The sequence below is a fragment of the Phalacrocorax aristotelis genome, chromosome 34 (assembly GCF_949628215.1).
Source record: "Phalacrocorax aristotelis chromosome 34, bGulAri2.1, whole genome shotgun sequence".
In the NCBI taxonomy this organism is placed as follows: Eukaryota; Metazoa; Chordata; class Aves; order Suliformes; family Phalacrocoracidae; genus Phalacrocorax; species Phalacrocorax aristotelis.
Window position 1 is genome coordinate 1,035 of NC_134309.1, and position 23,405 is coordinate 24,439.

The 23,405-nt window shown below is 55.9% G+C and overlaps 1 protein-coding gene and 2 long non-coding RNA genes across 3 annotated transcripts; all 3 read right to left on the reverse strand.

Annotated features, from left to right (window-relative positions):
• Positions 1–871: 871 nt before the first annotated feature.
• LOC142049217 (uncharacterized) lies at positions 872–2,982 on the reverse strand. The gene is made up of 2 exons (XR_012657636.1): positions 2,518–2,982; positions 872–2,120 (listed from the first exon to the last, which is right to left on the reverse strand). It is a non-coding gene; the product is annotated as an uncharacterized LOC142049217 (long non-coding RNA).
• Positions 2,983–4,405: 1,423 nt separating this feature from the next.
• SUPT16H (SPT16 homolog, facilitates chromatin remodeling subunit) lies at positions 4,406–21,355 on the reverse strand. The gene is given in 27 exon segments (XM_075076660.1): positions 4,406–6,088; positions 6,172–6,249; positions 7,414–7,543; positions 7,780–7,909; positions 7,994–8,163; positions 8,253–8,328; positions 10,677–10,789; positions 10,896–11,021; positions 11,125–11,243; positions 11,332–11,458; positions 11,558–11,693; positions 11,807–11,934; positions 13,405–13,558; positions 13,670–13,785; positions 13,904–13,999; positions 14,138–14,203; positions 14,313–14,425; positions 14,965–15,038; positions 15,135–15,225; positions 15,314–15,486; positions 16,816–16,967; positions 17,063–17,209; positions 17,287–17,439; positions 18,481–18,651; positions 19,964–20,041; positions 20,043–20,057; positions 21,211–21,355. Coding segments are annotated over 27 exon segments (3,120 nt in total). The 5' UTR covers positions 21,277–21,355; the 3' UTR covers positions 4,406–5,966.
• On the reverse strand, positions 6,265–7,405 carry LOC142049200 (uncharacterized). The gene is made up of 3 exons (XR_012657635.1): positions 7,203–7,405; positions 6,704–7,120; positions 6,265–6,537 (listed from the first exon to the last, which is right to left on the reverse strand). It is a non-coding gene; the product is annotated as an uncharacterized LOC142049200 (long non-coding RNA).
• Positions 21,356–23,405: the final 2,050 nt, after the last annotated feature.

The following is a 23,405-nucleotide window of genomic DNA, read 5'->3' on the forward strand; positions in this document are numbered from 1 at the left end:
GTGGTTTTGGTTTTTTTTTTAAGAGATCGATTTTTTGGGGGGAAAAAAAGGAGAATTTGGCACTTACGGTCGCCGCCGGCTCTAAAAAAATCGCGCTGTGAAAAGACAAAAGAGGGGGGGCGGGGGGGTTAGGGCGGGGGGGGGAGGGGGGCCCCGCCCCCTCCCCTCGTGCCCCTCCCCCACGAGTCACCCCCAAAACGAGGCCCCGCCCCCCCTTTGCTTCCTGCCCCCGCCCCCCAGCCCCACCCCCTCCCCCGCAAGAGCGGCGCCCCTCCCCCCCGTCGGTGGGGGGGTGGGGGAGGGGGGAAAGGGGGCGGGGCTTCGCCCCCAAAACGGCGCCGGGTGGGGGGGAGGGGCGGGGGAGGGGCGGGGTGGGGGAGGGGCCGGCTCCGCCGCGGGGGGGCTGCGCCTCGCTGGGCCCTGTGGAAGGAGAAGGGGAGAGGTTGAGCGACCCCCCCCCTCCCCCGCCCCGCACCCCTCCCCCACCCCCCCATTCGGGGGGACCCCCCTCGGAGGGGGGGGGCACCCCCCCAGCGGGGGGAGGGGTGGCGCCCCCCCGTTTTAAATGGGGGGGGAGGGGTAATGGGGGTGGGGGAGGGGCCTCCCCCCCCGAAGGGGGGGTTTCACCCCAAAAGTGACGGTGGGGGGAGAGGCCAGAGCCCCCTTTGACACACCCCCCCCAAGAGGCCTAAAAGGGGGGAATTGGGGGGTTCGGCCCCAAAATGTGAAGGTGGGGGAGGGGTCCATGGCCCCAAACGTGAGGTGGGAAAAGTGGTCTTTTCCTCCACTTTTACCCCAAAAATGAGGTAAAAATACGGGGATTTATAGTTTTGGGCCCAAAACTGAGGTGAAAAACGAGGGATTCAGAGAGTTTTAGCCCAAAAGTGAGGCGGAAAATGGAGATTCAGAGAGTTTTGGGCCCAAAATTGAGGTGGAAAATGGAGATTCAGAGAGTTTTGGGCCCAAAATTGAGGTGGAAAATGGAAATTTACCATCTTGGGCCCAAAAGCATGGTAAAAAAAGAGGCATTTAGTGAGGTTTGTCCCAAAAATGGGGTGAAAAAGGAAGATTTAGGGTGTTTTGGGCCTAAAATTGAGGTGGGAAAGGGGGATGTAGGGAATTGCAGTCCCCAAAATGAGGTGAAAAAGGGAGGTTTAAGGAGTTTCAGTCCCAAAAGTGAGGTGATAAAGGGGCATTTGGGGGTTTTAGCCCAGAAGTGAGGCGAAAAATGGAGATTTAGGGAACTCTGAGCCCAAAATTGAGGGGAAAAAGGGGGAATTTGGGGAGTTTTAGGCTCAGAAATGAGGTGAAAAAGGGCGATTTAGAGAGTTTTGGCCCCAAAACTGAATCATAAAAGGGGGATTTGGGGAGTCTGGGCCCAAAAATGAGGTGAAAGAACGGGGATTTCAAGAGTTTTAGTCCCAATATTGAAGTGAAAAGGGGGGAATTTGAAGAGTTTTAGTCCCAAAAGTGAGGTGAAAAAGGGGGATTGATCGAGTTTTGGCCCCCAAAATGAGGCGGAAAAGGGGAATTTCCCTGGTTTGGCCCCAAAAAAGGGATGGGGAGGGGGGGATTTACCCTGTTTTTCCCCCCAAAAAAGAGGCCAAAAAGGGGGTTTGTGCCATTTTAACCACCCGAGGCCACGTGGAAAAGGCGATTCCTGCTGCTTTTCCCCCAAAACCGAGGTGGAAAAGGGGGATTATTTTTCAATTTCCCCCAAATTTCACCCCAAAAATCCATCGGGGGGGGGGGCGGGGTGTGTGTGCGCGCGTTATTTTGACCCCGATTTCCCCGGGTTTGACCCCAAAAAAGGGGCGGGAAAAGGCGGGTTTGGGTCATTTTCACCTGAAAAATCACCAGGAAAAGGACATTTTCCCCCTTTCGCCCCAAAACCGAGGTGGAAAAGGCGAATTTCCCCCTTTTCGCCCCCCCCCTATAATGGGGGGGGCGCGGAGATTTTACCCCCCTAAAAAGGGGGGGAGGGGATATGTCACCCCCCCAAGGGGTGGGTGGAGGGGCCAGCCCCCCAAAACGGGTTGGGGGAGGGGCAACCCCCCGAATCTGGGGTGAGGGGTGTGTGTGTGTGTGTGGGTGGAGACACCCCCGCTGCCGAGAGGAGCCTGGAAGAGAAGCACAACGAGCCCCCCCATAACAACACCCCCAGGCCACGCCCACCCCGTAAACCACGCCCCAAACCACGCCCACCCCCTCAGAAGGGTGAGGGGGCGCCCCCCCCCAACAGCCCCCCCCCCTTTCAAATCCTCCCTCATCTTCCTCCCCCCATCCCCACCCCCGCCTCACCCTCACCGTCCTCATCCTCCCCACGATGATCCCGCCTCGTTCCCTGACGGCGTGAGGAGGATCCGTGGGGGAGGTGGGGTGGGGGGGTGGTTGCGCCGCCATTATCCCCTCCTCCTCCTTCCCTCCCGCCACAAAACGGCCCCCTCCCCCACAGCGTGCCCCTCCCCCCCCTCACTGAGCGCTCCCCCCCCCCCCCCCCGCCCCCTTCCCCCTCACCGCTCCGGCCCCGGCTCCGCTCCCGCCGCCGCCGCCGCCGCCTTCGGGGGCTCCTCACAAAATGGCGCCCGCGCCGCCCTCTGCGCCGCTCGGAGGGGGAGAGCGGGAGGCCCCGCCCCCTCGCCACCAACCCGGCGTTCTGATTGGTGCGGCGGGACGTCCGTCAAGCGAGCGGCCAATAAAAGGGGGGAGCCCGCCGCAGCGCGGGAGGGGGTGGAGAGGCGGGGAGTGGTGGAGCCGTCTTGTCAATCCACCGGCGGGGGCGGGGATTGAAGGCGATTGGCTACCCGCGACGGCCGCCTCCCGGTCTACCAATAGGGATTGGGGGGCGTGCCGGCGCTTTCCCCGCCCCCAGGAGGAGCGTGTGTGGAGGGGGGCTTGGTTCCTGTGCGCATGCGCGGCGCGCTCTCCCTGACGCGCGCTGATTGGTGGCGGAGCTGGGTGGGCGGAACGTGGAGGCAGCGCGGGCGGTGACTGGGCACGGCGCGCGGAGGGAGGGACGGGATTGCACCGCCCGTCTGCCAATCGCAGCGGGGGCGGGGCGGGCCCGCCGAAGGGGCGGGGCCCGGGGCTGTGGCGCCGTCCCAGTTCGTGCTGGTTCGGGCCCTTTTACACTGGTCTAACCCCAGTTTATACTGGTTTAACCCCAATTCATACTGGTCTGGCCCCACTTAAACGGGTTTAACCCCCGCTCAGACTGGTTTGGCCCCATTTAAACTGATATAACCCCACTCCATACTGGTTTGACCCCATTTCCACTGGTCTAACTCCCAGTCAAACTGGTTTGGCCCCAGTTGATACTGGTTTTACCCCTTTAAGCTGGTTTAACTCCAGTTTATACTGGTTTAACCCCAGTCAAACAGGTTTTGCCCCATTTAAACTGGTTTAGCCCCGCTCAAACTGGTTTGGCCCCAGTTCATACTGGTTTTACCCCTTTAAACTGGTTTAAACCCCCACCGATCAAACTGGATCGGCCCATTTTACACCGGTTTAACGCCACTGAAACTGGTTTAGCCCCCTTTAAACTGCTTTTGCCCCAGTTCTTACTGGTTTCACCCCTTTCAAACTGGTTTAACCCCATTTATATGGGTTTTAACCCCATTCCAAACTGGTTTAACCCCCCCTCAAACTGGTTTGGCCCTGTTTATACTGGTCCAACCCCGTTCAAACTGGTTTCACCCCATTTAAACTGGTTTAATCCCATTTGTACTGGTTTTAAGCCCGTTTCAAACTGGTTTAACCCCACCAAAACTGGTTTGCGTGCCTCAAACTGGTTTAATCCCAGTTCATACTGGTTTCACCTCATTTAAACTGGTTTCAAACCCCTCCCCCAAATGGTTTTGTGCCAGTTCATACTGGTTACACCCCTTTCAAACTGGTTTAACACCACTCAAACCAGTTCAGCCCCGTTTATACTGGTTTAACCCCAATTTAAACTGGTTTCACCCAATTGTAGTGGTATTAACTCCATTTCAAACTGGTTTATCTCCCTTCAAACTGGTTTAAACCCTCTCAAATTGGTTTAGCCCCAGTCCAAACTGGTTTAACCCCCTTCAAACTGGTTTAAGCCCCCTCAACCTAGCTTAGCCCCAGTTCAAACTGGTTTAACCCCCTTCAAACTGGTTTAAGCCCCCTCAAACTAGCTTAGCCCCAGTTCAAACTGGTTTAGCCCCTTTTAAACTAGTTTAGCCCCCCTCAGACTGGTTTAGACCCAGTTCAAACTGGTTTAACCCCCCTCGACCCACTTTAGCCCCCATTTCCTACTGGTTTCCCTGATCTAAACTGGTTTTTCCCCCATTTCCACTGGTTTTGCCCCGTTTTGGGGGGGCAGGGGGGGATTTGGGGGTTTGGGGGGGGGTGAAAAAAGTCACTTTTTAGTTAAAAAACCTTAAAAAAACCACTTTTCTCTTTATTGAACGACTGGAAAAGAGCGACAGCTACGGCCTACGGAGAGATCCCGGGGGGGGCGGGGTGAGAAAGAAGGGGGGACCCCCCTAAAAAAGAGGGGACCCCCCCAAGAAAGCGGGGGGACCCCCCTCCCCCGCCCATAAATAGAGCGAAATTAAAAAATAAAACAAAAACAAAAGAAGAAAACAAAAAAAACCATAAAAGGGGGGGTGGGGGAGGGGTTTTGGGGTCCCCCGGGGGATTTTGGGGTCCCCCCCAAAAAAACTGGTGAGGAACGAGAAAAGGGGACCCCAGATTTGGAGAAAAAAAAAAACCCCAAAACTATAGGGGGACCCCCAGATTTTGAGGAAAACCCTAAAATTTTGAGGAAAACCCCCCAAATTTTGAGGAAAACCTTAAAATTTTGAGGAAACCCCCCCAAATTTTGAGGAAAACCCACAAAATTTTGAAGAAACCCCCCATATTTTGAAGAAAAAGCCCCAAATTTTGAGGAAAAAAAACAAAATTTGAGGAAACCCCCCAGATTTTGAGGAAAAATCCCCAATCTTTGAGGAAAAACGCCCAAATTTTGGGGAAAACCCTCAAATTTTTTAGGAGAAACCCCAAAATTTTCTGGAGGGACCCCAAATTTCGAGGGGGAACCCCAAAATTTAAGGGGAAGCCCCGAATTTTGAGAAGAACCAGCAAATCAGGGGGGAAAACCCTCCAAATTTTTAGGGGACCCCAAATTTTTAAGGAGAACCCCAACATTTTTAGCGGGGATACCCAAATTTTGAGGGAAAAACCCCAATTTTGCAGGAGAGACCTCAAATTTTCAGAGGGGAACCCCAAAATATTGGGTGAGAACCCCAAAATTTGCAGGAGGGACCTCAAAAATTTCAGAACCCCAAATCTAAGGAAAAAAAGAGCAAAATTTTGAGGAAAACCGAGAATTTTGGAGAAGGACCCCAAGTTTTACGGGAGGAACCCCCAAAATTTTGAGGGCAGTGTGTATAAATTTTGAGGAGACCCCCCAAAAATTTCAGGGTGGGACCCCAAATTTTTTCAGAATGACCTCAAATTTGAGAAAATACTCCAAATTTTTTTTGAATTACCCCAAATTTGAGGACATCCTCCAAACTTTTTTCAGATTTACGCAAAATTTCAGGAAATCCTCTAAACTTTTTTCAGATTTACCCAAAATTTCAGGAAATCCTACAATTTATTTTCAGATTTACCCCAAATTTCAGGAAATCCTCCAAAGTTTTTTCAGATTTACCTGAAATTTGAAGAAATCCTCCAAATTCCGAGGAGAACCCCCAAAATTTCAGGGAAAACCCCTCCGAAATTTACGGGGCGCCCCCCCAAATTTTGAAAACAGCCTTATTTTGAAGGAAACCCCCCCAGATTTTGAGGGGGGGCCCTCAACGCGCCGCACGGGAACGGCCGAAATTCCCTCCAAATTTTCGCGACGACCCCGGGTTTTTCACGAGGGACCCCAAAATTTTTCATGGGGGGTGAGGGGGGGGTGGGGTTTTTTTGGGGGGCGGGGGAGGGGTCCCCTACTTCCTCTTCTTTTTGGGGGGCCCCGGATTGCGGGGGTGGCTCCCGCGGCCGGCGGGAGCCTTCCTCTTCCGGCTGCGGCCATGCTCCTCCTCCTCCTCGTATTGGCTCTCCCGGTCGGCTGCGGGGGGAGGGGAGGGGTCAGGGGGGTCCCCCATATTTCAGGGGGGGGTCCCCAACACTCCCCCCCCCCCTTGGACTCACCTTTCCGGGCTTCCTCCTCCAGCTCGTCCCAGTCCTTGCCGCTCTCCTCCTCGCTGCCCAGCGACTCCTTGGAGTACTCTGCAACGGGGGAGGGGCTCTAGGGGCCTCCGTGGGGACATGGGGGCCTCCGTGGGGACATGGGGGGCATCTCCCAGGGGACCTGGGGGCCTCCATGGGGTTCTTGTGGCCTCCATGGGGACCTGGGGGCCTCCAAGGGGTTCTGGGGGCCTCCGTGGGGACCTGGGGGCCTCCAAGGGGTTCTGGGGGCCTCCGCGGGGACATGGGGGGCATCTCCCAGGGGACCTGGGGGCCTCCGCGAGGACATGGGGGGCATCTCCCAGGGGTTTTCGGGGCCTCCAAGGGGTTCTGGGGGCCTCCATGGGGACAGGGCGGCCTCCATGGGAACGTGGTTGGTATCTCCAAGGGCTTTTGGTGGCCTCCAAGGGGCTCTGTGGGCCTCCGCGGGGACATGGGGTGCATCTCCCAAGGGGTTTCGTGGCCTCCAAGGAGATGTGGTAGCCTCCATGGGGACACAGTGGCCTCCATGGGAACGTGGTTGGTATCTCCAAGGGCTTTTGGTGGCCTCCAAGGGGTTCTGGGGGCCTCCACAGGGTTCTGGGGGCCTCCATGGGGACGTGGGGGGCATCTCCCAGGGGTTCTGGTGGCCTCCAAGGGGACGTGGGAGGCATCTCCCAGGGGTTTTGGTGGCCTCCGTGGGGATGTGACAGCCTCCATGGGGACCTGGTGGCATCTCCCTGGGGTTCTGGTGGCCTCCGTGGGGACGTGGGGTGCATCTCCAAGGGGTTCTGGTGGCCTCCAAGGAGATGTGGTGGCCTCCATGTGGACATGGTGGCCTCCATGGGGACATGGGGGGCATCTCCCAGGGGTTCTGGGGGCCTCTATATGGATGTGGTGGCCATCCAGGGTTTTTGGTGGCCTCCAAAGGCACCTGGTGGCCTCCATAGAGACATGGTGGCCTCCGTGGGGACCTGGTGGCATCTCCTAGGGGTTCTGGTGGCCTCCATGGGCACCTGGTGGCCTCTCCCAGGGGTTTTGGTGGTCTCTAAAGTGATGTGGTAGCCTCTCTGGGGACCTGGTGGCCTCCGTGGGGACATGGTGGCATCTCCCAGGGGTTCTGGTGGCCTCCGTGGGGACATTGGTGGCCTCCATGGGGATTTGCCATCACCCCAGAGGCCACGACGTCCTCCTTGGGGACGTGCCACCCCTCCCCCCCACCCCCACCTGACTCCTCGGCCTCGGAGGAATAATCTTCATCGCTGTCCTCCTCCTCCTCCTCGTAGTCCTCCTCCGACGGGTTGAAGGTCTCGTCCTCCATCTCCGACTCAGACTCGCCCACCTCCGCGTCGCTGCCCTGGGGACAACGAGGACAACCTGGGGTGGGGCCACCAAGGAGCGGGGCCACCAGGGTGGGGCCATGGAGGGGTGGGGCCATGGAGGGGTGGGGCCACCAAGGTTGGGGCCAACCTCGGGGTGGGGCCAACCCGGAGAACCTATCTCGTGGGGCCACCAAGGGGCGGGGACAACTTGGAGAAGCTGAGGGTGGGGCCAAGCCCATGGGCGGGGCCCCCCCCCCCCAAAACGCGTTACCTCGCCCTCAGGCTCCAGGAAGGACCAACCCCCCTGCTCGAAGAAGCCCTCGGGATCATCCACGATGGTCTTCATGATCTTGGTCCAGTTGAGGGACTGGACACCCTCCGTGTACTTGAGATCGCAAGAGCTGGAGGAGGAAGAGGAGGAAGAGGAGGGTGAGCGGGCGGGGTGGAGCGGGGCTGGTAAAGGAAGGGGGTGGGGCGGGGCCTACTTGAGCCACTCCTTGATTGGGTCAAGGGAGGCGACGGGGATGGCGTTGATCATGGTGACCTTCTTGCTGTAGTCCTTGTAGACGATGACCATGTCGAAGTTCTTGAGGTGGAACTGGACGCGCTCGAAGTGGATCAGCTCCACCTCGTCCAAGGTCACCACGAAGGGGGGCTGCAGTGGTGGGGAGACGTCAGTGGGGCAGCCCCCCCCTCCAAGTTCTGGTGGTCTCCCCCAAAATCACTGCCCAACCTCAAACTTACCCACTCGGTGCAGTTGACCAAGGCGCTGCTGGTGGGTTGGAGAAGGCAGGTGCTGCGGTACGGGGCACCGTTGAACCTGCCGGGGGGGACGGACACGTCCCCAGAAAACCGTGAGGAGACCCCAAGAAACCATGAAGACACCCCAAGAAACCATGAAGACACCCCAGAAACCATGAGGATACCCCAGAAAACCATGAGGAGACCCAAAAAAACATGAAGATACCCCAAAAAACCATGAGAGGACTCCATAAAACCATGAGGACACCCCAAAAAAACATGAGGAGACCCAAAAAACCCAAGAAGACACCTGAAAAAACTATGAAGATACCCCTAAAACCGTGAGGAGACCTCAAAAAACCATGAGGAGACTCCAAAAAACCGTGAGGAGGCCCCAAAAAACCATGAGAAGACCCAAAAAACCATGAGGAGACCCAAAAAAAACGTGAGGAGACCCGAAAAAACCAAGAAGACACCTGAAAAAACCATGAAGATACCGCAAAAACCGCGAGGAGATCTCAAAAAACCATGAGGAGACCCCAAAAAAACATGAAGATACACAAAAAACTGTGAATAGACCCCCAAAAACCATGAGGAGACCCAAAAAACCATGAGGTGACCCCAAAAAACCATGAAGATACCCAAAAAAACCCATGAATACACCCCAAAAAACCATGAGGACACCTCAAAAGAGATGAGGACACCCCAAGAAACCATGAGGAGACTCCAAAAAACCATGAAGGTACCACAAAAAACCATGAGGAGACCCCAAAAAACCTGAGAACACCTGAAAAAAACATGAGAAGACCCCAAAAATGCAATCAGGAGACCCCAAAAAACCTGAGAACGCCTTAACAAGCCATGAGAGGACCTCAAAAGCGATGGGGGAATCCCCAAAACTGATGGGGGAACCCTCAAAGAGATGAAGAGACCCCAAAAAAACTTCAGGACACCTCAAAAATGATGGGGGAACCCAAAAAGAGATGAAGTAACCCCCCAAAAGGACGACGAGACCTCAAAAAAATTGAGGACACCCCAAAAACCTTGGAGACACCCTCAAAAAGAGTTAAAAGCACCTCAAAAAATGATGAAGAGTCCCCAAAAACCCTGAGGACACCTCAAAAAAGATGGAGAACCCCGAAAAGAGACAAAGAGACCCCTCCAAAATATGAAGAGACCTCCAAAAACTGGAGGACACCCCCAAAAAATGTTGAGAACGCATGAAGAAACCCTGAGGACACCTCAGAAAGGATAACGACACCTCAAAACTGATGAAGAGACCCCAAAATTGATGAGGCCAACTCAAAAACCATGAGGCCAGCCCAGAAAATGAAGAGACCCCAAAAAATGATAAGGCCACCTCAAAACATAATGAGGACACCTCAAAACACCATGATGCCGCCTCAAAAAATGATGAAGGGACCCCAAAAACCATGAGGAGACCCCAAAAAACTGATGAGGCCACCTCAAAAAACGATGAAGAGAACACAAAATCCATGAGGACACCCCAAAAACTGATGAGGCCACCTCAAAAAACGATGAAGAGAACACAAAAACTATGAGGCCGCCTCAAAAAATTATAAAGAGATCCCAAAAAAACATGAAGACACCTCAAAAACCCATGAAGACACCTCAAAAACCCATGAGAACACCCCAAAAACCCATGAGGCCACCTCAAAAACGATGAGGACGCCCCAAAGAATGATAAAGAGACCCCCAAAAAACATGAAGACACTCAAAAACCCATGAGGACAGCCAAAAAAATGATAAAGAGACCCCAAAAAACCATGAAGACACCTCAAAAACCCATGAGGACTCCTCAAAAACGATGAAGAGACCCCAAAAACCCATGAGGCCACCTGAAAAACGATGAAAAGACCCCAAAAACCCATGAGGACACCCCAAAATCTGATGAGGACACCTCAAAAAATGCTAAAGACACCCCAAAAGAACATGAAGACACCTCAAAACCCATGAGGACACCTCAAAAAATGATGAAGAAACCCCAAAAACCATAAGGACACCTCAAAAAATGATAAAGAGACCCCAAAAAACAAGAAGACACCTCGAAAATGATGAGGCCACCTCAGAAACCATGAGGCCACCTCAAAAACCCATGAGGCCACCCCAGAAAATGATGAAGAGACCCCAAAAACCCATGAGATCACCTCAAAAGATGATGAGGCCACCTCAAAAACCCATGAGGCCACCTCAAAACCCACGAGGCCACCTCAAAAACCCATGAGGCCACCTCAAAACCCACGAGGCCACCTCAAAACCCTATGAGGCCACCTCAAAAACCCACGAGGCCCCCTCAAAAACCCATGAGGCCCCCTCAAAACCCCATGAGGCCACCTCAAAACCCACGGAGACGCCCCCAAACCGATGAGGACCCCCCACAAATCCCCGGCGCCGGGCTCCGCTTACCCCAGCTCCCGGAAGGGCACCTCGAACTCCAGCTCCTCCTTGGTGAGCGCTTCCACCTTCTCGATGAAGTTCTTGAAGGCTGTCTTCAGCTTGTGGCGCATCTCCCGCTCCATCTTTGTCATTTTTTGGTTGAAAAAAGGGAAAAAACGGGGTTTTTTACCTCAGTTTTGGTGTTTCCCCCCCCCCCCCCCCGAAAACCTTCTGGAGATGTTCCACCACCTGCTCAGCATAGAGGTCATCACGGTCGTGCATGTGTTGGTGTTTGCCCAAGTCGGTCGTGATCTCGCCGACCTCTGTGTAGAACTGGACGTCCGTGTGACGCTTCTTCCCGAACATGATGGCGTTCTGAGGGGGAAACCCCAAAAACGCGAGGTTTTGGGGGTTCCCAACCCCTCCCCGTCGCGGACAACCCCCGCCTCCGCCCCCAAGGTGGCGCCGCCCAGAAGACCTTGAGGTGGAAGTGGAGCACGATGATCATCTCCCCGTCGCAAGGTTGGAAGACGGCGTGTTTGATGTTGTTGTAGAGGATGTCCACCTTGTCTCCTCGTACCGAGGTGAAGCGGAAACCTGGGGTGGGGGGTTATTTTTGGGGTGAATTCAGAGCGGTTTGGGGCGGGGAGACACCTGGGTGAGGTCCACCACCTCCATCCCTCACCGTTGACGTGGGCCTCCAAGGAGCCCTGCATCCTCTTCTGGGCGATGTTGGGGCGGATGTAGAGGTCCTTCAACTTGGGGTTGCTCCGGTTGAGGTTGATGACCAACGAGTCTTGCTTGACGATGCCCTGGAGAAGACACGGATGGAGTTTACGGGGGTGGGGGGGGGGTCCCCGATTTTGCAAAGACCCCCCCCCCCCCCCCAAAAAGATGACGTCACTTTTCACCTCCTTCTCCTTCTCCTCGGCTTCTCGCGTTTTGTAGCGTTTTTGGACTTCCTTGATGATCCGAAAAGCGTTTTGAAGGTTGAGGGCCGGCACCGTCTGCTCGCCCGGCGTCTTCATGTTGGAGGCGCGGTACGTGCTGCGCAAGACACACCGGGGTGGCGGCCATCTTGGGGAGACACCTCCCCCCCCAAAAAAACCACCCACCCCCCAAAAATTAATTAGGGGGGGTTGGGGGGGGGGGTGACTCACATCTCCTTGACGAAGGTGGCCTCGGGGTTGGGGAAGATGTTGCCCTCGTTGCGGCCCAAGGCGCTGCCCGGGCAGTAGAAGTTGATGCGGAGGTAGGTGTAGTCGCCTTCCACCGACATGCTGATGTTCTGCGGGGGGAGGGGAAGGCGGAGAAAATGGGGGGGTGGGGGGGTTCCCATGGGGTCACCCCAAAAAATTTCGAGGGGTTGAACCACCCCAACCCACCCAACCCCCCACCCAACCCCCCAACCCCACCCAAACCCCCAATCCCCCAACCCCACCCAACCCCCCACCCACCCACCCACCCCACCCAAACACCCACTCAACCACCCACCCACCCAACCCCACCCAACCCCCCAATCACCCAACCCCCCAACCCACCCAACCCCACCCAAACCCCCAATCCACCCACCCAACCCCCCACCCCACCCAACCACCCACCCAACCTCACCCAACCTCCCAACCCCACCCATCAGCCTTCAAAAGGGTCATAGGGGGAAGGGTGGGGCTCCAAAGGGGGGTGGGGGTGGGGTTGGAGCTCCAAGGTGGGGGGCGGGCGGCACACCGAAACCCTCGAATTCCAAGGTTGGGGGGACATGTTGCGCCCCAAAATCCCCCGAAAGTCAATGCTGGGGGTCAGGTTGTACCCCAAAAGCACCCAAAACTCAACGTTTGCGCCCCCAAACCACCCAAAACTCAATGTTTGTGCCCCCAAACCTCCAAAATTCAACGTTGGGGGTCACGTTGTACCCCAAAACTACCCAAAACTCAATGTTTGCACCACAAAACCCCGAAAACCCCCCAAAATTCCAACATTTGCACCCCCAAACCCCCCAAAACTCAACATTTGTGCCCCAAAACCCCCAAAACTCAACATTGGGGTCAGCTTGCGCCCCGAACTACCCAAAATTCAATGTTTGTGACCCAAAATCCTCCAAAACTCAACATTTGCGCCCCCAAACCCCCCAAAACTCAACGTTTGCGCCCCCAAACCCCCCAGAACTCAACGTTGGGGTCAGCTTGCACCCCAAAATCCACGAAACTCAACGTTGGGGTCACGTTGTGCCCCCAAACCACACAAAACTCAACATTTGCGCCCCAAATCCCCCCAAAACTCAACGTTTGTGCCCCAAAACCCCCCAAACCTCAACGTTGGGGTCAGGTTGCACCCCAAAACCACCCACAACTCAATGTTTGCACCCCAAAGCCCCCAAAACTCAATGTTTGTGCCCCAAAACCCCCAAAACTCAACATTGGGGGTCACGTTGCACCCCAAAACAACCCAAAACTCAACGTTTGCACCCCAAAACCCCCCAAAACTCAACGTTTGTGCCCCAAAACCCCCCAAAACTCAACATTGGGGTCAGGGCGTTTTTTGGGGTGCCTGGAGATTCTTTGGTGTACCTGGGGTGTTTTTTGGGGTTCCTGGGGTGTTTTTGGAGTTCCTGGGCGGTTTTTGGGGTTCCCAGGGTGTTTTTTGGGGTTCCCGGGGCATTTTTGGAGTTCCCTGGGCATTTTTTGGGATTCCCAGGGCATTTCGGGGGTTCCCAAGGTGTTTTTGGGGGTTCCGGGAGCGTTTTTTTTTTGGGGTGCCCCACCTTGATGGTGGCGATGTGGAAGGGGGTGGCGATGCCGAAGACGGGCATGATGACGGTCTCGTACTTCTTGTCGATGTAGATCTTCATCTCGCGGATGTGGGGCTCTTTGGGCATCAACGCCGGGTTCTTGTACGAGATGTTGGACTTCCGAGCCCTGCCGGGACGCGGGGGGGAGGGGCGGCGGCGTGAGGGGGGGCGGGGCGACCCCCAAAACCGAGGAAAAACCCCCCAAAAATAACCCTTTTCTCCCTCGTTTCGGGGTTACTTTTGGATCTGCTGCTCGCCCTTCTGCTCCGTCAGCCGCCGCCGCGCCTCTTCGTTGAGTTGAGCCGCCAACTCCTTCTGGTGGGCGCGGCGCTTCTCCTCCGCCGTCAGCTCGTTCTGGGCGGGGCAGAGGTGACGTCAGGCCCCGCCCCTTCCCCTGACCCCGCCCCTTCCATATTTTTTCACCTCAAAAATCATTATTTTGGGGTGTTTCCAGGGAGGTTGAAAAACCCACCCGCGTCCTCTCGGTCAATAGAGCCGCCCGGGAGCTGCGGCCGAGGAGGTCTTCAGCTTCGTCTTTCTCCTCTTCCTCCTCTTCCTCATCCTCGTTCTTGGAGAATCACCCCCAAAAAATTAAAAAAAACCACCATTTTGGTTTTTTTTTTTAAAGAAATCGGGGGTTAAATAGGTGGAAACGGGGAAACGGCAGGGGGTTCTCGCCCTGTTTCTGCCCCTGCCGCGGCGTCACCTTGAGGAAGATGCCGACGTTTTTGACCTTCTTCTTGACGGCCGTGAGGACGGTGGCAGGACCCTCCTGCGGGGAGGAGGAGGAGGAGGAGGGTGGGTCGGGGAGGAAGGGCACCCCTTGTTTCGGGGGTGGTGTGGGGGAGGGGGGGGAAGGGGGTCGTGGTGGGGCCCCTCACCTCGTCCACCAGGACGGTGTCGCCGATGAACATGGCGTAGGTCCTCTCCTCCGGCTTCTTGCCCTCCTTATTGGTCAAGTCGGAGAAGCCGACGTTGATGCTGAAAACCATCCCTGGTGGGGGGGGGGGGGAAGAAGAGGAGGGGATGGGAGGAAGGCGGAGGTTGGTTGGGGCGGGGGAGGGACGAGGTTGGGGATGGGGAGGGGCGAAGTTTGGGGTGGGGGAAGGTTGGGGTGGAAGGAGGGCACCACGTTGCGGGGAGGAAGACCACTTTGGGGGGGGAGGAAGGCCTCCTTTGGGGGGAGGAAGGCCTCTCTGGGGGGGAGGGGGACCTCCCTGGGGGGGAGGAAGATGACTTTGGGGGAGACGAAGACCTCCTGGGCATGGAGGAAGACCTCTCTAGGGGTGAGGAAGACCTCATCGGGGGGGAAGACCTCATTGGGGGGGAACACCTCCTTATGGGGGAGGAAGACCTTTGGGGGAGGCAGAAGACCTCTTCAGGGGGGGTGAAGAAGGCCTCCTTGGCTTGGAGGAAGACCTCGTTAGGGGTGAAGAAGACCTCCTTGAGGGGGAGAAAGACCTCCTTGGGGTGGAGGAAGACCACTTTTGGGTGGAGGAAGACCTCCTTGAGGGGGAAGAAGGTGCTCCTCACCCTTCTTGAGCCGGTGCTGGTTCTTGCTGTTGATGACGAGGGAGCCCTCCCTGAACTCGATGCCCATGGCGAAGCTGCCGAGACACCAAGCGTTGGCCACCGGGAAGTCCCCGCCCCCTCCCCCTCCCCAACACCCCACCCCTCCCAGCCCCAAAACCCTCCATACTCACCCCAAATTTTTGGTGATTTTACTCAACAACTCCGGCTTCTGCTTCTTCACCAGGTCCATCACGGCGCCGTAAACGTCACAGAGCTTCGCCCCTGGGAGGAGAAGACGTCACCACCCCGTCGGGTGGGCGAAGAGGTTGACGCCCACCTCGCTAAAAGGTGGCGGTTGATTGGTCCTCACCATGACGCATCTCCTTCAACATCTCCTCCTGCAGTTGGAGGAGGAAGGCGTAGTGGTCCTGCATCTCCTGAGGAGGGTCCACCATCAAGGTCCTCACCAGGTTGGAGCAGTAGGACTTGTACCGGATGCCCATGGCGCACGTGATGGCCCCGAAGTGCATGTGGTTCTTGTCGCTACGGGGTGGGGACGGCAAGATGGGGGAGGGGCCGGGTGGGGCTGGGCGCGGCCGATGCCCGCCAACCCCCACGCCAAAACGTGGCTGTCGTCCCCCCCACCCAGCCCCAGCGTGTAATTTCTAGAGGGAAACCCATGAAAAATTGGTCGTTCTCAAGGATTTCTTTGGAGACTTGAGGTGGAAATACCCGATTTCGGGGCTACTTTGGTGACTTGAGGTGGAATTAGCCAAGTTTAGGGCCGTTTTGGAGACGTGAGGTGGAATTACCCGATTTTGGGGCTATTTTGGAGACGTGAGGTGGAATTACCCGATTTTGGGGCTATTTTGGAGTCGTGAGGTGGAATTAGCCGATTTTGGGGCTATTTTGGAGTCGTGAGGTGGAATTACCCGATTTTGGGGCTATTTTGGAGTCGTGAGGTGGAATTACTGGATTTTGGGGCTATTTTGGAGACCTGAGGTGGAATTACCCAATTTTGGGGCTATTTTGGAGCTGTGAGGTGGAATTACCCAAATTTGGGGCTATTTTGCAGTCGTGAGGTGGAATTACCCGATTTTCAGCCTATTTTGGAGTCATGAGGTGGAATTACCCGATTTTGGGGCTATTTTGGAGACATCAAATTACCGAATTTCAGAGCTAATTTTGAGTCGTGAGGTGGAATTATCCAATTCTGGGGCTATTTTGCAGTCATGAAGCCAAATGATCCAATTCCGGGCCTGTTTTGGAGTCGTGAGGTGAAATTACCTGATTTCGGGGGTATTTTGGTGACTTGAGGTAGAATTACCAGATTTTGGGGCTATTTTGGAGTTGTGAGGTGGAATTACCGAAGTTTGGGGCTATTTTAGAGTTGTATTATCCGATTTTGGGGCTATTTTGGAGTCGCGAGGTGGAATTACCTGATTTTGGGGCTACTTTGGAGTTGTGAGATAGAATTTTCCGATTTTGGGGCTATTTTGGAGCTGTGAAATTACCCAAATTTGGGGCTATTTTGGTGACTTGAGGTGGAATTACCCAATTTTGGGGCTATTTTACAGTCATGAGGTGAAATGATCCCATTCCGGGCCTGTTTTGGAGTCGTGAGATGAAATTATCCCATTTCGGGGATATTTTGGTGACTTGAGGTGGAATTACCCAATTTTGGGGCTATTTTGGAGTTGTGAGGTGGAATTACCGAAGTTTGGGGCTATTTTGGAGTTGTATTATCCGATTTTGGAGCTATTTTGGAGTCACGAGGTGAAACGACCCAAATTTCAGGGCTACTTTTTGGCAGGAAAAGCTGCGTTGACCACCCCCCCCACCCCCCCCAAATTTCAAGCCCCACCCGCAAACCTGACGACGCTGAATTTGAGGTTGTAGTTGCCGCCGCTCTGGATGATGGGCGGGTAACACATCTCCACCGCCGAGGGGTCGGCGCCCGCCAGGTACTTCTTCTCCTCGATGGCCTTCTCCACCGACTCGGCCAATTTGCTGTGTCGCACTTTCTGGGGGCGATGACGTTGTCGTGACGTTCGTGCCCGCCTCATCGCCCCTCTTTCAATCCGGAGCCTTCCCGCCCAGCCCCGCCCCGCTTGCTGACCTCATCAGCGTCCACAATCTCCATCACCCGCTCTTTGAAGAACTTGGTGAAGACCTCGGAGGTGACAGCGGCCGCTTTGCGCATCAAGTTGAGCTCCCCGTCTTCCTTGGCCGCCATCGTGTAGGCCACCACGGCGCTGATGTCCACCTAGGGGAGGATGACGTCGAGGTGACGTCAAGATGACGTCGAGGTGACGTCGGGGCGGGGGCGGGACTTCCTCGGACCTTCTCGAAGCCCTCCTTGCCGAGACAGTCATTCCAGCTCTTCATGAAGTCGCCGGGGAATTTGTCCTTGCTGAAGACGCCAATGCGTTTCCCGCCCTTGCTGGCCTTCAGGGCCTCGATCATCTTCTCAAAGTTGGCCTTGTTGCTCTCGTTCTGGGGGAAAAAGAGGGGAAAACGGGACAAAAGTAAGGTTCTGCCCCTTCCGTCTCCGCCCCAAGCGCCACCCTCCCGTCCCGGACCTTCGGCGGTGGCTTCGTCCCGCCTCCAACTCCAGCCCCGCCTTCCTCTTCACTTCCGCCTCCTTCCTCTCCATCCTCATCTTCACCTCCGGCCTCCCTCCACCTTCCTCCCGCCTCCACCTCCCGCCCTCCTTCATCATCTTCATCTTCATCTCACACCCACATCCATCTCCACCACCATCCCACCTTCGTCCCCAGCCCCATCCTCATTTTCACCTCCACGTCTACCTTCACCTCCATCTTCATCATCTTCACCTCCCCCTCACGTCCACCTTCATCCCACCATCCCCAGCCCCATCCTCATCTTCATCCCACCTCTTCTACCTCCCCCTCACGTCCACCTTCATCCCACCATCCCCATCTCCATCCTCATCTTCATCTCCACCTTCATCTCCACCACCACCCCACCTTCATCCCCAGCCCCATCCTCATCTTCACCTCCATCTTCATCATCTTCACCTCCCCCTCATGTCCACCTTCATCCCACCATCCCCAGCCCCATCCTCATCTTCATCCCACCTCTTCTACCTCCCCCTCACGTCCACCTTCATCCCACCAGCCCCATCCTCATCTTCATCTCCACCTTCATCCCACCTCCATCTCCACCACCACCCCACCTTCATCCCCAGCCCCATCCTCATCTTCACCTCCACCTTCATCCCACCTCCACGTCTACCTTTACCTCCACCTTCATCATCTTCACCTCCCCCTCATGTCCACCTTCATCCCACCATCCCCAGCCCTGTCCTCATCTTCATCTTCATCCCCTCTTCTACCTACCCCTCACGTCCACCTTCATCCCAACCATCTCCAGCTCCATCCTCATCTTCGCCGCCATCTTAGGTTGGCCGCCATCTTAGGTTGGCCACCATTGTACACCGGCCACCATCTTAGGCCGGCCGCCGCCTCCCTGCCCTTCCTCCCCGCCCTCCTCCCCCTCGCCCCGCCCCCCCACCTTCTCGCGGACGAGGAGGGTGATGGTGGGGACGCCGTTGGCGCCCTCCCCGCCCTTGCCGTGCGCCACCTGCTTGAGGAACTCCACCTTCTTCTTGCTGGCCATGAAGAGGATCCGCTCCTCGCAGAACACCATGATGGTGTCCGTCAGCTCGTACCCGAACAGCCACGTCTGCGGGGGGAGGGGCGGCTCAGGCGGCGGGGGAGGGGCCAGGCGCACCCCCCACCCCCCACCCCCCACCCCACCGGGGGGGATGAAGGGAGTGCTGGGAGCCCCAAAAGTAGCCCCAAAAGGAGGCAAGGGTGGTGGGACACCCAAAAGGGTGGGGTGGGACCCCCCAAAAGGTGGGTTGGACACCCAAAAAGTGGGGGTGGGGACCCCTGAAAGGGTAATCAGACCCCCAAAAAGGTGGGGGTGGGACCCCCAAAAGTAGAGTTAGACACCCAAAAAGTGGGGGTGGGACCCCTGAAAGGGTAATCAGACCCCCAAAAGGTGGGGGTGGGACCCCCAAAAAGTAGAGTTAGACACCCAAAAAGTGGGGGTGGGACCCCCGAAAGGGTAATCAGATCCCCAAAAGGTGGGGGTGGGACCCCCAAAAGGAGGGTTGGACACCCAAAAAGTGGGGGTGGGACCCCTGAAAGGGTAATCAGACCCCCAAAAGGTGGGGGTGGGACCCCCCAAAAGGAGGGTTGGACACCCAAAAAGTGGGGGTGGGGACCCCTGAAAGGGTAATCAGACCCCCAAAAGGTGGGGGTGGGACCCCCAAAAGTAGAGTTAGACACCCAAAAAAGTGGGGGTGGGGACCCCCAAAAGGGTAATCAGACCCCCAAAAGGTGGGGATGGGACCCCCCAAAAGCAGGGGGTGGGACCCCCAAAAGGGTAACCAGACCCCCCAAAAGGTGAGGGTGGGGACCCCCAAAAGGTGGGGGTGGGACCCTTAAAAGGAGAGTTGGACACCCAAAAAGTGTGGGTGGGACCCCCCAAAAGGGGGGTGGGACCCCCAAAAGGTGGGGGTGGGACCCCCAAAAGGGTGTGTGGGACCCCCAAAAAGGTGGGGGTGCGACCCCCAAAAGGGTGACGGGACCCCAAAAAGAAGTGGTAGAACCCCCCAGAACAGGAGCGGGACCCCAAAAGGTTACGGTGGGACACCCCCCCGGATGGTGGGACCCCCAAAAAGTGGGGGTGGGAACCCCGAAAGGGACATCTGGATCCCCCTAAGGGTGGTGGGACCCCCCTGAAGACATTGGGAGCCCCCCAACGAGTGTTGGGACCCCCCCCGAAAGGTGGTGGGACCCCCCCTAAGGGCGGTGGGACCCCAAAAAGGGATTGGGAACCCCCAGAAGACACTGGGACCCCCCCGAAGGACATTGGGAGCCCCCCAAAGGGCATGGGGACCCCCCCCAAAAGGCGATGCCCCCCGCTCCCAAGGACTCGGGGAGCCCCCCCAGCCCTGCCCCCCCCCCCCCGCGGGCCCCCCCCCCACCTGCAGGGCCGTGGACTTGGCGTAGACGATCTCCTCGTCGACCCCCACCGACACCACGATGGCGTCGACCCCCCCCCAGCTCGTCCTCCCCCCTCTGCGGGGGGCGGGGGAGGGGCGACGTCACACACCCCCGATCCTCGCCCCTCACCCCCCAGACTTCCCCCCTCCCCCCAAATCCTCCCCTCTCCCCCCAGAAACCTCAGTCCCCCAGTCCCCACGTGCCCCTCCCCCACCCCTACACCCCCCTTCCCGACCCCAAAGCCCCCACTCAAACCCCTCCCCACCACATAACGCCCCCCAAACCTCCCCTAAGCCCCTCCCCCACCCTATAGCCCCGCCCAAAACTGCTCCCCCCCTCCTCCCATAACACCCCCTCACCAACCCCAACCCCCACCATAGGCCCCCTCCCCCACCCCTTGCCGCCCCCCAAATCCCCCTCAGGCCCCTCCCTTCCCCCATAACCCCTCCCCCAACCCATTAAACCCCCCCCCCAGACCCCAACACCCCCAGCCCCTCCCCCAATGCATAAACTGCCCTCCAGAGCCCCTAAACCCGCTGTAAGCCCCTCCCCCACCACTATAACCCCCCCAGCCCCCCCTCAGGCTCCTCCCCCACCCCCAAAACCCCTGCCCGACCCCCAAATCCCTCTCAGGCCCCTCCGCCACTCCATAACCCTGCTCCAGAGCCCCCAAACCCGCCTTAAGCCCCTCCCCCTTCCCCATAACCCCCCCAGGCCCCTCCCCCACACCATAAACCCCCAAAATCCCCCGTAGGCCCCTCCCCCACCCCTCATAACCCCAACTCCAGACCCCAAAACCCCCCTCAGGCCCCTCCCCCACCCCATAAACCCCCCAAAATGCAACGTAGGCCCCTCCCCCACCCCATAAACCCCCCAAAATGCAACGTAGGCCCCTCCCCCACCCCATAAACCCCCCAAAATGCAACGTAGGCCCCTCCCTCACCCCATAAACTCCCTAAAACTCCCCGTAGGCCCCTCCCCCACGCCAATAAGCCCCCTCCAGACCCCAAAATCCCCCTCAGGCCCCTCCCCCACCCCCATAACTCTCCTCCAGACTCCAAAACCCCCCTCAGGCCCCCTCCCCCCCAAAACCCCCAAAACCCGCCGTAGGCCCCTCCCCCACCCCCATGCCCCCCCCCAAGACCCCGTACCCGGCCCCCCCCCGGGGCCCCTCCCTCCCCCCATCACCCCCCCACCCCCCAGGCCCCGCCCCTCGCCCCTCCCCCACCTGCCAGCTGCCGTAGAGCCGCCGCAGCCGGCGGTAATAGGCCTCGCGGTCGAGGCTGAGCGCCATGAGGGGGAGGTCCCGGGGCCGGGACCGGGACCCCCGCGCCGCCGCCTTCCTCCTCCTCCTCCTCCTCCTCCCGCGCTGCTCCCCCCGGAAGCGCTTCCCGGCGCGCCGCTTTCCGCTTCCGGTGCGGGAGGCGAGGGGCGGGGGCGGCGCAGCGCGGAGCGCATGCGCGACGCGGGAAGGCGCGGCGGCGCCCGCGTCACGTGAAGGGGGAGGCGGGAAACGGCGGGGGCGGGGCCGGAGGTGGGGCCAGGGCGTGACGGAGGTTAATGGCGGTAATTAATGAGGGTTAATTAACGAGGGGGTAATTAGGGAGCGGGGTAATTAATGAGGGAGTAATTAATGAGGGGGTTAATGGGTTAATTAATGGGGAGAAATTAACGGAGGGGTAATGGTAATTAATGGGAGGTTAATGAGGGGTTAATTAATGAGGGGGTTAATAGAAGAGTAATTAATGAGAGCTAATTAATGAGGGGTAAATTATTGAGGGGGGTAAATAGGGATTAATTAATGGGGAGTAATTAATGAGGGGGTTAATGGGGGTAATTAATGGGGGGTTAATGAGGGGGTAATTAATGAGGGGGTTAACGGGGACAATTAATGGAGGAACAATTGAGGGGTAACTAATGAGGAAGTTAATTAACCAGGAGATTAAGTAATGAGAGCCTAATTAACGAGAGAATTAATAAGGGGCAATTACTGAGGGGGAATTCGAATGGATTCATTAATGAGAGCATTAATTACTGAGATTAATTAATGGGAGAGTAATTAATGGGCAATGGGGGGTCCTGCCCCATGGGGGGGAATTAATAAAGGGGAATTAATTAGGGGGAATTATTGGCAGATTATTAATGGGGGTAATTCGTGAGGGGTTAATTACTGAGGGGGTTAATTAATAGGGGATTAGTGGGGGTCTAATTAATGGGGTAATTGCAGGGGGATATTGGGACAATTAGTGGGGGTTAATTAAGGGGCATTAATGGACAGGTGATTAATAGGGTTTTATTAATGGGGTTAATGAATAGGGTCATTAATGGGGGTTTAATTAACGGAGTTAATGGGGTTAATTAGGAAGTAACGGGGTCATTGAGTCAAATGTGGGTTAATTAAGGGGTTAATGAAGGGGTTCATTAATGGGGGTTCATTAATGGGGGTTAAGGGGTTCAGAGCTTTGAGTAATTAATGGGGTTCATGGGGTGCCTAATCGCGAGTTAATTAAAGGCTAATTAATTAAGTGGTCATTGAGGGGATTCATTAAGGCGGGGTTATGGAGTTATGGGGGTTAATGGGGTCATTAATAGGGATTCATTAATGGGTTATTTAATAGAATAATTAATGGAGTTATTGATAGCAACTTAAAGGTTCATTAAGAGGGGTCAATTAAGAGGCCATTAAGGCGGCTAGGGTGGTTAATTAATAGGGTTATTAATGCGTTTATTAATAGAGGTTTAAGGGGTTAATTAAGGGGTTAAGTAATTGATGGGCGTTATTGGGCTCATTAATAGGGGTTAATTAAGGGTTAATGGAGTCACTGCGGTTAATCAAGATGTTTAATTAATGGGTCATTAATGGGCTTATTACTATGGGTTTGAGGAGTTAACCAGGGAGTTAATTAATGGGGCTAATGGGATCATTAATAAGGCTTGATTAAGGTGCTAATTAATGGAGTCGTTTGAGGTTAATTAAGGGGAATAACGGGTCATTAAGTGCCATGGGTCATTAAGGGTTAAGTGGATTAATTAACAGGTTATTAATAAAGGATTAATTAATGTGGTCATTAAGAGTTAATTACAGGTATTAATCGATGGGATATTAATAGTTAATTAATGGGGTCACTAATAGGGATTAATTAATCAGTTAACTAAGGGGGTTAATTAACGGTGTCATTAGGGGTTAATCAACAGGTTTAATTAACCGGATATTAATTAAGGCTTAATTGATGGGGTCATTTGGGGCTAATTAAGGGGATTAATTAACAGGATATTAATTAAGGCTTAATTAATGGGGTCTTATGGGGCTAATCAAGGGGCTTTATTAAGAGGATATTAAGGATTAATTAACGGGGTCATTAGGGTTTAATCAAGGGGGATAATTAACAGGATATTAATTATGGGTTAATTAACGAGGCCATT